Below are 16,547 nucleotides of genomic sequence, written 5' to 3'. Positions count from 1 at the left end.
CAACAAGAGGCCAAGGGATAAATATACTCACAGAGAGATAAAAGAAGGTTATTTAATGAACCATGTTAAAAAGCATCAGTGATAAAAGACTATATATAAAAAATTTAAAAAGCACATATAAATAAAATTACAAATACAGGAATATCTTACAGAAGCGGCTCAAAGGGCCAAAGCTGATAATTACAATAAAAACAGAGGTAATAACAGGTGATCAGTGTGAGTGGTACACCAGAATAAGAGTGTATACTAATAAAACAGAATTAGCCTAAGTACAACTGTAGCAAGTGCATCAAGCAAAAAACTAATAAACAATAATACAAACAATAGTGTTCAAAATTAGTGTTACAAAAATAGTGTTCCAAAAAAATAGAAAAATGCACTGCAGTGCAAAAAAAGGGGGGTAGCAAAATAATTGTATAGATACAATCAAATAGTGAGTGAGTGCAAATGGATATAAAAATGCTAGCTACTTAATCCAGTGAGGTTAAGATATAATTAAATAAAATACACAATATGCAATAACATAAAAAATAAAATACACAATATGCAATAACATAAAAAATAAAATATAAAATATAATCCAAAAAGTGTTCAAAAAGTTGATCAACAAATGTTAGTGAAGAACAAAAATAAGTCAATAAAAACAAAAAAATGGAAAAAATGGGTGATGAAAAGCAAGGTGAAAGTGAGGAAATTGATTCCTTCCAATGTTAGTTACTTTAACAGATCCAAATTCCTGAGTGTGGTTGCTGAAGTAGCTGATTGGATCCTAGCACCTGTCAGCTGCTCCTATGGTATCCTAAAAAGTGTCCCTGTAAAAAAAGAAATTCACAACATAGTGTATCCAATATGAGAATGAAGTAAAGATTAAAGTAATGCTTACCAATATGTCAACGCGTTTCTGCCCTCAAAAAAGGGCCTTTCTCAAGACTAGGTAGTGAGAAAGGCCCTTTTTTGAGCTAGTCTTGAGAAAGGCCCTTTTTTGAGGGAAGAAACGCGTTGACATATTGGTAAGCATTACTTTAATCTTTACTTCATTATCATATTGGATACACTATGTTGTGAATTTCTTTTTTTACAGGGACACTTTTTAGGATACCATAGGAGCAGCTGACAGGTGCTAGGATCCAATCAGCTACTTCAGCAACCACACTCAGGAATTTGGATCTGTTAAAGTAACTAACATTGGAAGGAATCAATTTCCTCACTTTCACCTTGCTTTTCATCACCCATTTTTTCCATTTTTTTGTTTTTATTGACTTATTTTTGTTCTTCACTAACATTTGTTGATCAACTTTTTGAACACTTTTTTGGATTATATTTTATATTTTATTTTTATGTTATTGCATATTGTGTATTTTATTTTTTATGTTATTGCATATTGTGTATTTTATTTAATTATATCTTAACCTCACTGGATTAAGTAGCTAGCATTTTTATATCCATTTGCACTCACTCACTATTTGATTGTATCTATATAATTATTTTGCTACCCCCCTTTTTTTGCACTGCAGTGCATTTTTCTATTTTTTTGGAACACTATTTTTGTAACACTAATTTTGAACACTATTGTTTGTATTATTGTTTATTAGTTTTTTGCTTGATGCACTTGCTACAGTTGTACTTAGGCTAATTCTGTTTTATTAGTATACACTCTTATTCTGGTGTACCACTCACACTGATCACCTGTTATTACCTCTGTTTTTATTGTAATTATCAGCTTTGGCCCTTTGAGCCGCTTCTGTAAGATATTCCTGTATTTGTAATTTTATTTATATGTGCTTTTTACATTTTTTATATATAGTCTTTTATCACTGATGCTTTTTAACATGGTTCATTAAATAACCTTCTTTTATCTCTCTGTGAGTATATTTATCCCTTGGCCTCTTGTTGGCGCTGTATTCACTTCTTACTACTTGTGCATATTTTTTGGAGTTTGGTTAGGATCTCTGTTTGGATACAGCTTGGGGATTACCTTAGCGCTTGTACACACACCCTTTTTCACCATTTCTACAGATTCTATCAGGATAGGAAGGAAACTCTTGTGAGGGGGATAGAGAACTCTTTTCCTCGTTCACCTTCCACCCATGCGACCTCAGAAATGCCAACACTATGTCCGTATGAGACTTGGCAATTTGGAAGTTTGACGCCTGAATCAGGATGTCGTCTAAATAAGGGGCCACTGCTATGCCCCGCGGCCTTAGGACCGCCAGAAGCGACCCCAGAACCTTCGTAAAAATTCTTGGGGCTGTAGCTAACCCAAAGGGAAGAGCTACAAACTGGTAATGCCTGTCTAGGAAGGCAAACCTGAGAAACCGATGATGATCTTTGTGTATCGGAATGTGAAGATAAGCATCTTTTAAATCCACTGTAGTCATGTATTGACCCTCCTGGATCATAGGTAGGATTGTACGAATAGTCTCCATCTTGAATGATGGAACTCTGAGGAATTTGTTTAAGATCTTTAGATCCAAAATTGGTCTGAAGGTTCCCTCTTTTTTGGGAACTACAAACAGATTTGAGTAAAATCCCTGTCCCTGTTCCTCCTTTGGAACTGGATGGATCACTCCCATAACTAGGAGGTCTTGTACACAGTGTAAGAATGCCTCTCTCTTTATCTGGTTTGCAGATAATTGTGAAAGGTGAAATCTCCCTTTTGGGGGGGAAGCCTTGAAGTCCAGAAGATATCCCTGGGATATAATTTCCAACGCCCAGGGATCCTGGACATCTCTTGCCCACGCCTGGGCGAAGAGTGAAAGTCTGCCCCCTACTAGATCCGTTACCGGGGGGGCCGTTCCTTCATGCTGTCTTAGAGGCAGCAGCAGGCTTTTTGGCCTGCTTACCCTTGTTCCAGGTCTGGTTAGGTCTCCAGACCGTCTTGGACTGAGCAAAAGTTCCCTCTTGTTTTGCATTAGAGGAAGTTGATGCTGCACTTGCCTTGAAGTTTCGAAAGGCACGAAAATTAGACTGTTTGGCCCTTGATTTGGACCTATCCTGAGGAAGGGCATGACCTTTTCCTCCAGTGATATCAGCAATAATCTCCTTCAAACCAGGCCCGAATAGGGTCTGCCCCTTGAAGGAAATGTTAAGCAGCTTAGACTTTGAAGTAACGTCAGCTGACCATGATTTAAGCCATAGCACTCTGCGCGCCTGGATAGCAAAACCAGATTTCTTAGCCGTTAGTTTAGTCAAATGAACAATGACATCAGAAACAAAAGAATTGGCTAGCTTAAGTGCTCTAAGCTTGTCAAGTATGTCATCCAATGGAGTCGTGTCATTTTTTTTTACAGTGTGTATAATAAGCTAACAGAGCATTGCACCCACTTGCAAATGGATGATTAACCCCTTAGTTCAAAAAACGGATCAAAAAAATGATATAGACGTTTTTTAACAGTCACACCAAACTGCCACAGCCTTGCTTTGGGCCTACCTTCCCCAACAAACGATTTTGGAAAGCCTAAGAGCCCTTTAGAGATGTCCTATAGCATTCAGGGGACTCCTGGAGGAAGCTGGATGTCTCAGTCTGTAAAAGTTACTGCGCAAAAAAGCGCTAAATTAGGCCCCTCCCACTCATAGTAACACAGTGGAAAGCCTCAGGAAACTGTTTCTAGGCAAATTTAAGCCAGCCATGTGGAAAAAACTAGGCCCCAATAAAGTTTTATCACCAAAGTATATATAAAAACGTTTAAACATGCCAGCAAACGTTTTATATTGTAAATATAAAAGAGTATTACCTCAGAAAGTATGCATGATACCAGTCGCTATTAAATCACTGTATTCAGGCTTACCTTACATAAATTTGGCCTCAGCAGCATTTTCTAGCATTCACATCTTCTAGAAAAATCTTAACTGCACATACCTCATAGCAGGATAACCTGCACGCCATTCCCCCGCTGAAGTTATCTCTCTCTTCAGTCATGTGTGAGAACAGCAATGGATTTTAGTTACAACCTGCTAAGATCATAGAAATCACAGGCAGATTGTTCTATTTTTCTGCCTGGAACAAAATAGTACAACTCCGGTACCATTTAAAAATAATAAACTTTTGATTGAAGCAAAATAACAGCTACATTTCACCACTTCTCTCTTACTACCTCCATGTTTGTTCAGAGTTGCAAGAGAATGACTGGATATGGCAGTTAGGGGAGGAGCTATATAGACAGCTCTGCTGTGGGTGTCCTCTTGCAACTTCCTGTTGGGAATGAGAATATCCCACAAGTAATGGATGATCCGTGGACTGGATACACCTTACAAGAGAAATATGCTTTATAACATTTGCATATAATCATTATCTACATCTCTATGCTTTTATAGCGCCACCCCATACTTATCTTGTATCCTTGTCATTAAAATCCTCCATGTCTCAAAAGTAAATAAATAGAAAATGTTTGCATCTGCTAATTTCCTATGCAAAAATGTTGTATTAGTGTATAATTTCCAAACAAGTCCGCTCTTTTTCTTTTTTTTCTCTTTTGCCTCTTATTTTTGGATTTATTTCAATTTGAGGGTTTTAGAAGAATACTGATTTTTTCTCTTTTTGTAAATAGTTTTTAACTCGACACTTAAAAGTCTATAATAATTAATGGGACTGTGGATCGTGATTCCAGCGATTACATTGTGACATTTTCAGTGCAAGTATCATTTCTATATTAGTACTTTATATGTCATGTTTTTGCATATGTGAATACACTTATACTGTATATGCGTTTTTTATTAAATGTTAACATATACATTTTACTGAGTAATTGATTTATTAGCGCTGTCTTATAATTTTCCTCTTTTTTAAAGGAACATATACATAAAACATTTTGCAATCTTTTTATGATAGCCGCTTCATAAATGTATTAATTTAAACTTCTGTTATTTATATAACAAATAGTTTGATACACCAATGATCAATGTATTTTAAAATATTGGTATAAATATCTTCTGATACACCACACATATTGGGTGTAAAAATAAAATATACATATATTCCATACTAAGGAGTAATAGAATAGAGGTGCTCTCTTTTATTTACTAATTGTTTACACATACAAAGGAGCAATATCACATAGTAAACATTTACGCAACAAATCAGCTTAAATGACAAAATACAAACTTTCATGTGCCTTACAAGCAAACATATACTGTAAGTACTTGTATGGTCTTTAAGCAAATATACAAGCTTTTTCTTCATTTTTTTAAAGTATTTTTTTATTGAGGCGATAAACAATATCACAAACAATACATATCAGGCAACCAATAATGCGTTACAGTTACATATATGACTAACAGAGTAGTGAGATATTAAACACAATATTATAAACATCAGGCTGATATGCGTGGACAGTCTTTATCACCTCATTTTGTTTGTACTATTTCGTATTGGCCTCTATGTATAGCAGATCCAACTATGGGATCAAGATCTCTATGGGAAATTTTAAGGCACAGTATACAAACCAATGAGCGAACAACATAACAATTATCGTAAAAAGAGGATAAAGGATATATTTGAAAAACAAGTTTACATTTCAAAGTGTACAAGTAGATTTATCGGATATACATAGGGAAACAAAATATATGCTTCTAAATGTGCAATAGTATATTGTTCAGGAATTTAAGAACTCGTGGAAGAAAAAATAAGAAAGAGAAAAAAAAATATTTTGGCTTATAATGTAAACACATAGGAAAATTTACCAGTTGTAGGGTCCGAAGAGCATCTTCATGAATTATCAATTATGGAAGTAGGAGGGAGGGGGGGGAGAAAGAGAAAAAAAAAAAAAAAGGGGGGGGGGAGGTAAAGTATGGAAAAGAAGAAGTAGGCACTTCATACGGAAATCATACGCATTAATTTCCTTGAATTAAAGAACATTCTTTTGCATTTCTTTTTGAATAAGCATGATGGCTTCTAGTGGATTGATGTGAAGTATAAAAATGATTGAAAATATGCAGCATTATTTAATCTATAGTTACCAAGGGACATCAGTGTAATAAGCTTACAAAGTAGAATACTTCTACATACTCCTAATTCACTAGTATGTTCCTTTAAAAACCACCAGAAATTCTATTTCTAGTGAAAAGAACACTGGCATGGATGCCGAGCTAAATTATGACAGTACACACCTTGTGATTACAAAGACATTTGTGTTGTAACATATCAGCCAAGTCTTATTTTTTTTTTTTTTATTAAAGGGATAGTAAAGACCAAAAATGTTATTGTTTAAAAAGTCAGATAATCCCTTTATCATTCCCCAGTTTTGCATAACCAACACTGTTATAGAAATTTACTTTTTACCTCTGTTATTACCTTGTATCTAAGCTTCTGATGACTGCCTCCTTATCTCAGATCTTTTGACAGACTTGCATTTCAGGTAATTAGTGCTGACTCTTAAATAACTTCACATGCATGAGCACACTGTTATCTATATTAAACACATGAACTAACGCCCTCTAGCTGTGAAAAATTGTCAAATGCAGAGATGGCCTTCAAGGTCTTAGAAATAAGCATATGAGCCTACCTAGGTTTAGCTTTCAACTAAGAGAACAAAGCAAATTTGGACTTTACTATCCCTTTAACCTCCTTTTTACTGCAATTGATTTTCAATAGCCAAACTCCGCCCACCAGTCGCCTTGTTTGGAGGAGCAAGTCTGGGCTTTACTCTGCAGAAAACAAGGCAACATACAGTCATAATGTTAGTATAAAGTGCATTTTAAGTTCTGAGAATTGGAAAATCCTCAATTTTCAGGCAAAATAAATAATTCAAGTATATTGCAAAGGTGTTTCATTATGCATACCTAAATATTTCATATCAAAATCTCACTGTTTACTGTCCCTTTAATATTTCTTAAAGAACACAAACTTTGATAGATCCCACAGACATAAAATGCTATTTAGATTTTGCTTTTAAAGAAAAAAAATGTATAACTGCTGTCAATGTGCATAAATATGTATTTTCTTATTGTGGACTGATTATTTTCAATGGGGGAAGGGAGTAACCTCAAACATAAAACAGAGCTTTTGTTGATTGAACTGATTCAGTCAAGTAATAACATATTCCTGAAAAAAAGTTGTCAGTGGGAATGAGACACATTAAAACATAAAAGAAAATTACTGGGAACTGCAGTGATTTCTAGCACTTACGACACACCCTAGTAATACAAATAAAAACTGCAAAAGAAAAGGATTTGGACTAAGTTCTTTCCTTAAAACCGGTCTGTGTCTTGGCTCCTAGTAGCATTTACAGACTCTTTTTTTGACCTTTATCCGCACCTATATAATCCTTTTTATTATTCTATAAGCTATGGGGAACACAGAAACCACTGACGAAAAGTAATGAAGTAATGGAATATAAAAATATCCACAGTGTTTGGTAAAACCATTTAAAAGGGATAAAATGTAGACGTTGTTAAACAGTAGATGTCATCAATATATCTACCACAGCTTTGGAGACCCATTAGAATTGTGTGGATCTGCCCTGCTTCTGTCACAGGGTGAGACAATACCTAAACACCAAAATGATGGTGCCAAGCACAAAGATATGGGGCATCACCGACAGGCACCTGTTAGCAGTTAAAATAGGAGAATGGCTTTAAAAAAAGACAGGTACAGGAGAAAAAAGCAATAGCATGTTTTTTTTGGGGTTTTTTTTAAATGTCCAATTTGAAAGAAAATACATATAAACCTATTTAAACCATTTATGTCAGCTCATTCTGTAGGGCAGTGATTTGCAACATTTTTTTTGCCGTGGCACACTTTTTTACATTAAAAAATCCTGTTGCACACCACCATCCCAAAATTTTACAAAATCACAAGTAGCCTAATACAGGATATATATATATATACAGTGTATATATATATATATATATATATATATATACATACACTGTACTGTGCTGTCATGCCATACCTCCTACAAACTATAAATGACATATTGACATTCATTCACAAACAATGATTGTCTGTGAATGAATGTCAATGTCATGGTTGTAAATGATGCCTGATGAGCCTGTCACATACCTCACAATATCTGAGGATCTCTCACGGCACAATAGTGTGCCACGGCACACTGGTTGAAAAACACTGCTGTAGGGCACTAATTCTTGGGCCATAGGTCAGAACAGTGACATGTTTGTGTTGCAAGGAACAGACTTCATCTAAAGTGATGGTAAACTTTCCCCTTTGTATAAGCAGATCCGGAATTTAAGAGATATTTTCGATGGACTTTAATTCATCAGTTGTAATGAAGTTGAGCTTTAACTTACATTTTAATGTAGTGCTGAAATTCAAATACCCCGCGCTCTGGTCGCCCACTTTAAAAGTCATTTTTTTTGTGAACTAAATGTTTAAACTGTTCTCCAATCAGCGCTCTAGCTATACGCCACTCATCCAATTATTTAATTTTTAGCTAGAGTGCAATTATTGAATTTCATTGCTACATTAAAAAGTAAGTTAAAGCATATCTTCATTACAACTGATGAATTAAACTCCATCAAAATATCACTAACATTCCTGGTCTGTTTATACAAAGGGGGAAGTTTACCACCACTTAAGCATCCACCCCCTGTAGAACGATAGTGGTTTGTCAAAATTCGCTGAGAGATACATCTTAAAGGGACACGAAACCCAAAACTTTTCTTTCATGATTCAGATAGAGCATGCAATTTTAAACAACTTTCTAGTTTACTTCTTATGTGACATTTTCTTTGTTCACTTAGTATCTTTTGCTGAAGAGCAGGAATGAAGCAAATTTGCTAATAGAAGTAAACAGGAAAAAATGTAAAGTTATATGTTCTGTCTGAATCACAAATTATTTTTTTGGGTTTCATATCCCTTTAAGAAACTAGCTTAGCAAAGGAGTGGAGCAACACCATTCCATTTATTTTTAAAATATGTGTACAGAAACATGATTTAGAAGGAGTTGGAGCCTAAGAAAGTGCGCACAATTTGATAATGTAGGTAAATTGGAAACAATTTTAAAACTGCACGCTCTCTGAATCATGCAAGTGTATTTTTGTTTTTTAGTGTCCCTATCAAATGAAGTAAAAGATTTCCTGCATCATTAGTAAGAAGTAATTATTAATGACAATATATATATATATATATATATATATATATATATATATATATATATATATATATATATATATATATATATATATATAATTATATATACAAAGAAGATTTTTTTTAATCAATTAAATTGTCATGCTTTTGCCAGGTACACTTAAAGGGACATGAAACACATATTTCATATTTTCTTTCAGGATTTAGATAGAATATACAATTTTAAACAACTTTCCAATTTACTTATATTATCAAATTTGCTTCATTCTCTTAATATCCTTTGCTGAAGAAGCAACTATACACTACTGGGAGCATGCTGAACATATCTAGTTGGCCAATCACAAGACAAGACAAATATGTGCAGGCACCAGCTAGCTCCCACTTGTGTAGGATATGTAGATTTAAATTACATGCTCTGTCTGAATCCTGTAAGTTTAATTTTGACTTCTAAGGTGATACTTCTAAGGGTATTTGCTGCTGAGAAGGTTGACATATACTGCAGTACATTATAAAATATAATAATAATAATAATAATAATAACAATAATAACAACAACAACAACTATACAAAGTTTAAGACTTCAATACATTTTTTACAAAAAAATTGTAAACTTTACCATGAAATGTAAAATTCACAGCTACTGAAAAAATGATTAGTAATGTTAATCATAAACATTTCCAAAATGTAATGCGTGTAAATAATTCACAAATTTACATGTGCTTGCTAAAGGACTCTATAAAGCCCCCCTTAATGTAAAAACAACACATCACTGAGCATCTCTGACATTGAGCTACATTCATGGATGCTCAATCTGAGTGGACTCATTTTGAGGACGAGATCCTGTTCAAATTTTATTAAAGGGACACTAAAATGTTCCTCTTTTTAATGTGTTCTCAGTGATCCATTTTACCTGAGTATATTAAATTGTGTACAAATACAGATATTTTGCCTGTTTCACCTTTAATGAAAATGTCTTAAAAGTTATAGAAAGACTGTGCAAACAAGATGCTGACAAAGAAATTACACTCAAAACAGGCAGAGATAAGATAAGGACGCCATTTTGCATAGGCATAAAGATAAGATACAGATTTCTTTCCTTAAAGGGACACTGTAAGCAAAAAATATCTAAGCTTGTAACGAACTAACTACCCTAATCAAACATTTTCTCAATATAATCTCATAATGAGATTGTTACCGTTTTGCCGATTTCTTTCTTCAATTATTTATTGCTTTCCAAACCCACTCCGTGGGTATCCTTAACTCCTGTGCAATCCGGGCTGACAACCGCGGTTTGAATATGGCGCCTCTAATAAGCTCTGCGCATGCGCAAGATTGCGCAACGTCACAGAAACCGTCACTCCTTGTAATGCGCAAGCGTGATTCCTATCTGTGGGTAACTTCGGATTCACTAGTTGAAAATGTGCATGCGATATTTCGCCGATTTTATGCGCAGTAGGACAAATTAGTCTCTTAATGAGATGCATAAACATGCAATATGATTGGTTACTGTATCCTAACACGTAGTGCCGACATTTGTGGGCTGGATATCGTGACGTAATCACCGAAAACTAAATATGATTTTTCTACCGTTATGCTTCTTCGTGTTACAACATTTATAGGTCAGTATGTTTTAGTTTATGCTTATTACATGTTATATGGGGTTTGTTTATAATAAAAATAGTAAAAGATAGTAATCCTTTAAAAGCTCAGCCCATTTTAATGTAGGTAGTTTAAACAAGCAAAGACAGCTATTTCATATAGAAAAACGTCCTTAACCCCCTTAACGTCCAGGGACAGGGCCCCCAACATCAAGGGCCAGGGCCCTCATACTCCAGGGCTTCCAAAAGACACCCCCCCCATGACACCCAACCTCCAGAGCCAGACCCCACCCTACATGGCCCCCAGATCAACAGAACTTCTATTCGGGCACACAGGGATCCCACTCCAGGGGCAGGGACAGGGCCCCCAATCTTCCCATCCATAACTGCTTAGGTAATGCTAGCGTTAGTGCTGCTGTCCCTGGGGACCCTCTTAAGTGCTGGGCCCTAGGTCCAAGTCCTATTGCCCAACTGCTCAGTTCACCCCTGAAAAAAATGATTTAGTATTTTGTTAACCTTTATCTAAAGTTTAAAAATGTGTTAAAATAATTTATAATGCATCTTCAGAATATTCATACACAGTCATATAAAAAAGGTCATGGTGAGTAAAAAGATGCTAAAAAACCCTCCCACCATAAAACAGTAAATACAGCGCTACAAATGACTTCAGCTCTCTGTCAATCCATTTTGTATTGCAAATCAGGAGAAATGAATCTTACTTGAATGAAAATGGCGCCCTCTAATGCAGATTTCAAATCACTGCAGCCACTGATCAGAGCCATTTGGTCTTCTGCACTTAAAGTGCCTCTGAGCATATCAGCCTTCTTTAATTCTCCCATCTGCTTTCTAGAAGAAAAAAAAATAGAAACAGCATTTAAGTGGTTAAATATGGCTTAATATCTAAACATAAGACAAAATCACAATAAATATGTAGTACAACAGCATAAAAATATATGCCATATAAAATAACCAGCAAATAATTAGGATGCTGTTTAATTGTAAAAATATTTAAATAGCAAACTATACTTCCTCCACTGGCTTTCCTTAGCCTCAAGAATAAAATTTAAAATCTTGACCCTAACAAACAAAGCCCTCACCAACCGTGCATCCTCTTATATTTCTGTCCTTGTCTGCAAATACTTCCCAACCCGCTCCACCACTCTGCGCAAGACCTTCTGTTCTCCTCATCTGTCATTAATTCCTCACACTCTCGCCTGCAAGACCAGGCCCGGACTGGCCATAGGGCATACAGAGCAAATGCATGGTGGGCCGGGCTCTTATGTGGGCCTTGCTGCTATATAGAAGCCCAACCCCCTCTTAATATGGGTAACAGTAAGAAAGCTGTTCCAGTCTGCCTTTTTTGTAAAGCAGACAGTACATTTTCTATCAGGCTGTTAAGCAGAAGTGCTGCAGGATGAGAGATCTAGTCTATTATGGCTACCTAGCTGACAGAGGTCTAACCGATATGGGCTGCTCCTCCTTTAAATGCCCAGGCCTATTTTTGGTCCCAGTCCAGTCCTGTGCAAGACCTATTTTAGAACTGCACCTATTATATGGAACTCCTTTACGGTACAATTTTGTGCAATTTTTTTTAAACATTTTTAGAAGATGGTGTTATTATGAGTGTAATTTTGATGTGTTTTGTGACACTTTTTTGTTTTGCGAAACAGTTAACCAGAGCTCTAAATTTGCGATAACTCAAGCAATCGCCTATACTTTTAACTTGTAATACGAGCGAAAAACCCGACATGCGCAAACACCTGCAATAAACCCCTTTTCACTTGAGCATAACTGTTAGCGCTCCTAAGTGTTTAATTAAGTATAGTAAAACAACTTCACAATTATATATGTTGCCCCCTTTTCTTCTATTTAAATTGTGGGGTTTTTTTTAGTTCTGCGAATTACACAAGCCTTATCCTGCTACATATTGGTCCCTAACTGGTCTCTAATGATCTGATAATATATTGCATAAACAAAGCACAATTTGCTAAGAAACCAAGTGTTTGAGAGAATTTGGCCATTGAAAAATAATTGCAGCAAACCATTTATTTAGAAAATGTTCACACTCTGCTATATGATTATTTACTGGAGTACAACAGAAAAGTCTTGGTATTTCAAGGTGTTTATGTCACTTTGCCAGTTGGATATAGAATCCTTCAGCAGTGTAGAAGTGGCATACAGGCTATGAAGTGTTCTGAAGCTAGTAAATCATTAAAAAATATATATATACATATCACATTCATGATCTGCAGTTTATTGTTTACCATACTGCATGGAAGTTTCTATAGCCATTTTACTTAAAAAGAAAGAAAGAAAAAATAACTGCTTTATGTACATACAGGAGTTATGTAATGAAAAGCTTCAGATCCTAAGCTTGTTATTGGTCAGAGATGGTGTTATGGTGAGCACTTATAATGTGCTGTGGATCACTAAAGCATTCAATATAATTAAACAGAGCATTTTATATGTTACTAAAGTGTAGTCATAAACTAAGGCCTACAATGCATCACACAGCTATTATATGGATCAGAAAAAGGTGCAACCCCTTTGTTTATAATGTGTCATACCCCCACCCCTGTGATGCTATAGTGGTTTAAAATAGTGTATTGTGCTATAGAAATTATTGGAGCTTAATGAGTCACACTGTTTCATTGTTTCATAGATATATTGAGGATATTTAAATGTATCTTGTTTGAAATGTTACTAGATAATAGAATGTATCATTAGGATATACACAAGTCTTACATTGTTCTTTTGGACTGGAAGGCAATTCATATTTTAGAAATCAAACAGGCAACATGTTAAACAATAAACATAACATATTTGCAAAAAATAATAATAAACAAACTACACAGTTCATAAACTTGTATATAAACAGAAATAAAAATATTTTCACAAACCTTAGGTATTCAAAAGGAGGGGTCTGAAGCAGCACTGTGACCAAAGTTATACACCAAGGAGGAATCGCAATTTGAATAACAGGTTTGAGAAGGATCACAGCATAAACAAAAGTTGGTATATCAGAAATTTTGACAATCTTTCAGCACAGACAAGGCAACAATCTGAGCTTTCAGAAAGCTGAGAATAAGAAAATGGCACTAATTTATCAATGTCTGTCCGACATGATACGCAGTAGCGTATCATGTCCGACAGACATTGCTGAATGCATTTAACATTGATTGCACATGCCGCCCCATACAGAATCATGCCCAATCGGCCGCTAGCAAGGGGTATCAATCAGCCTGATCGTATACGATTGGGCAGATTGCAGACCGCAGCCTCAGAGGCAGTGGACCTGTTATGGAGCAGCGGTCTTTAGACCACTGCTTCATAACTGCTGTTTCCGGCAAAGCCTGAAGGCTCGTGCAGAAACAGGGGCATCAAGCTCCATTCAGAGCTTGATAATTTGGCCCCTAAGACTTTATCCAAAGCATAATTGAGAAACTAGAGAACTGTAGGAATTCAAAAGGACTTCTAAAGGAAAATGTGTGAACAAATCCAGATACGTTTTTCAGACCTGATGATAAATACATCTAGTAGCAGGCTTTCTCATTTTGATCATGGTCTCAATAACCTAGTCAGACAAGCCCCTGTCGGCCAAAATCATACTTTCAATTGCCAGTCCTTCAAAGCTAATGTTCAAAGATATTGATGGAAGAGAGGACCCTGAGACAGAAGGTCTCTCCTGAAAGGCAGAGGCTACAGTGTGAGAGAAGATATCTGCCTTCTGAAATGTGGGAGCCTGCACCAGAATATAAACCAGATAAAGAACCAATGCTGTGAAACCAGGGGCGTATTATGGCCTAGGCCAACAAGGCACAGGCCTTGTGTGGCAGCTTGGAGGGGGCAGCAAATTTTGGAGCCTCTGTATTGGGTTGCACAGTGTTTATAGAGCTGCCTGTCTCATAATATACCCGCCGCCCACCTTGGATTGGACTCTTTTCAGCCTGAAACTCGATCGCATAGTTGGCTAAGAGGCTTCAGAGGTTAGGAGGTGGTGTACCGTTGAGCTGCCCAGCTGGAGCAGGAGACGGATCTGCCTGTTTATTGCAGTTAGTGAGCCTCACATATCGGTGGAACTTCAGGCCTGTTGATGGCGAGTGTCAGCTGTGAGGCGAGCTAGAGCGTGATTACGGATATGTACTGCACGCGCGGAAGGTGATGTCAGGGAGTGGGACACTAGCGCTAACACTCGTGGTTGAGACAGGCTGCAAACAGGGATGAAGGGTGCACAGCTGAGATGCTACCCGCTACTGCTTCCTGGCCTCCTGAAATGCCGCCCAGCAAATTCAATAGCGGCTGCCGCTCCTGCATTTTCTAAATTTTGTGCAGGTTGACGCTCTCCTGCATAGATGCCTGTGGCAGAGATCTGTATATTTGGCACTGCCATGCCCCCACCCACTCTGTAAAATGAAATGTGCCCCTATATCCCCAGAGCCCCTATAAAGTATGTCAGTTGTAGGGATGCACAGCCTTCTGCTTAACGGGCAACGTTTAAGAGCTTTCAGTTGCCTACAGTTTAACAGAGGCACAAAGGATTGATTGATTGTCCAGATTGTTGGGGACTAGGGATACTTTTCTACAGATGGTAAAAAAACTTTACTGCAGTCTGTGTAGCGTGGATGGTCAATACTCTGTGCCACTGTTAAAATGGAGACAACTGACAGCTCTTAAACTTAGCACGTGCGAGGAACAAGCTTTTTAGTTTGGTTTTAAAAATATATATAAATTGGTAAGAAAAAAAAAAAACTACTGCGTTAAGCAGAAGGCTGTGCAACCAAACATATGACATAAGTCACGGGGGCTCTGGGGATACAGGGGCACATTTCATTTTACAGAGTTGGGGCATGGCAGTGCCAAATATATAGATCACAGCCGCAGGCTTCTATGCAGGAAAGTGGCAACCTGCACAATGCAGTAATTACAAAAGCGGCAGCCATTATTGAATCTGCTGGGTGGCATTGCAGGAGGCCAGGGTGAACACCCCCAGAGTGGTGGACCTCCAGGTTCTACCCTAGTTGTTGTTCAACCACTGCAGTTCAGGACAACTACTGTGAAGAATAACAGAGTATTCACAACTAAATTACAATAATCTATGTATGGCTGACCATATCACCTCTGACATGCCACTTCTAGCATCTGTGGCAAAGTAATAGTAAAATTATTTTATTTTTGATTCCCTAGTCAAAAAAAGCCATAAAACCTGGGGGTGGGCAGCAGAATTTTGAGTGCCTAGGGCAGCCCAAAACCTTAATACGCCACTGTGTGAAACAAATTGAGATGTGCATCCTTCATGTCAATGATTGACATAAACTGGCCTTCCTGCTGTAAAGGGAGAATAGTGCATATAGTCAACTCTCAATTTTTAAGTTTAGAACCTTTAGGGAATTGTTTATAAGATGTTGAAAGTCCATGAGCCATTGCATGTAGGATTATAAACCTTGTCTTATAGGAAGAGGCAAAATAAACAACATAACAAAACTTTTAATCCCTCCAAATTTCCCATGTTCCCTCAGTCAATTTTTGCCTACAGCAAGGAGTGATTGTGAAACTTGAAGTGCTGATCTTCACGTCGTTTGAAAGGGGTTCTTTAACTGATCTGAGATGCATTCTCCTCCTCAGAGAACCTTCAAACAGGGCCAAGGATTGGACAGGAATTCAGCCAGGCAGTGAAAATCTTCAGTCATTGTAGAGATGCTGCTCGTTAGAGATCCTTGGTGCTTTGCTTACACAGCCTCAGATGGGTCTGTCTACTGGAAGCAGTCATCTGCAGCTAAGATGAACATAGTAGTTGAAGGAGCTGACAGGTGAGTGACATGCACCTTCATAGCCTACAGGCTATTCCCATGACCATGCTCATTTTTCTCATAGCCAAGGGGCATAGTTACATAAACCGTTTAACA

The 16,547-nt window shown here is 36.9% G+C and overlaps 1 protein-coding gene across 1 annotated transcript in view; it reads right to left on the bottom strand.

Annotated features, from left to right (window-relative positions):
* CRYL1 (crystallin lambda 1) overlaps positions 1-16,547 on the bottom strand; it is a 582,977-nt gene that overhangs the window by 460,716 nt on the left and 105,714 nt on the right. The window contains exon 3 of the mRNA XM_053708526.1: positions 11,364-11,490. Coding sequence (XP_053564501.1) covers positions 11,364-11,490 — 127 coding nt within the window. The remainder of the gene's footprint in view (positions 1-11,363; positions 11,491-16,547) is intronic.

This window comes from Bombina bombina, chromosome 3, assembly GCF_027579735.1.
Source record: "Bombina bombina isolate aBomBom1 chromosome 3, aBomBom1.pri, whole genome shotgun sequence".
In the NCBI taxonomy this organism is placed as follows: Eukaryota; Metazoa; Chordata; class Amphibia; order Anura; family Bombinatoridae; genus Bombina; species Bombina bombina.
Note: the sequence above shows the minus strand (reverse complement) of the source record. Positions and strands in the feature narration are given on the sequence as shown.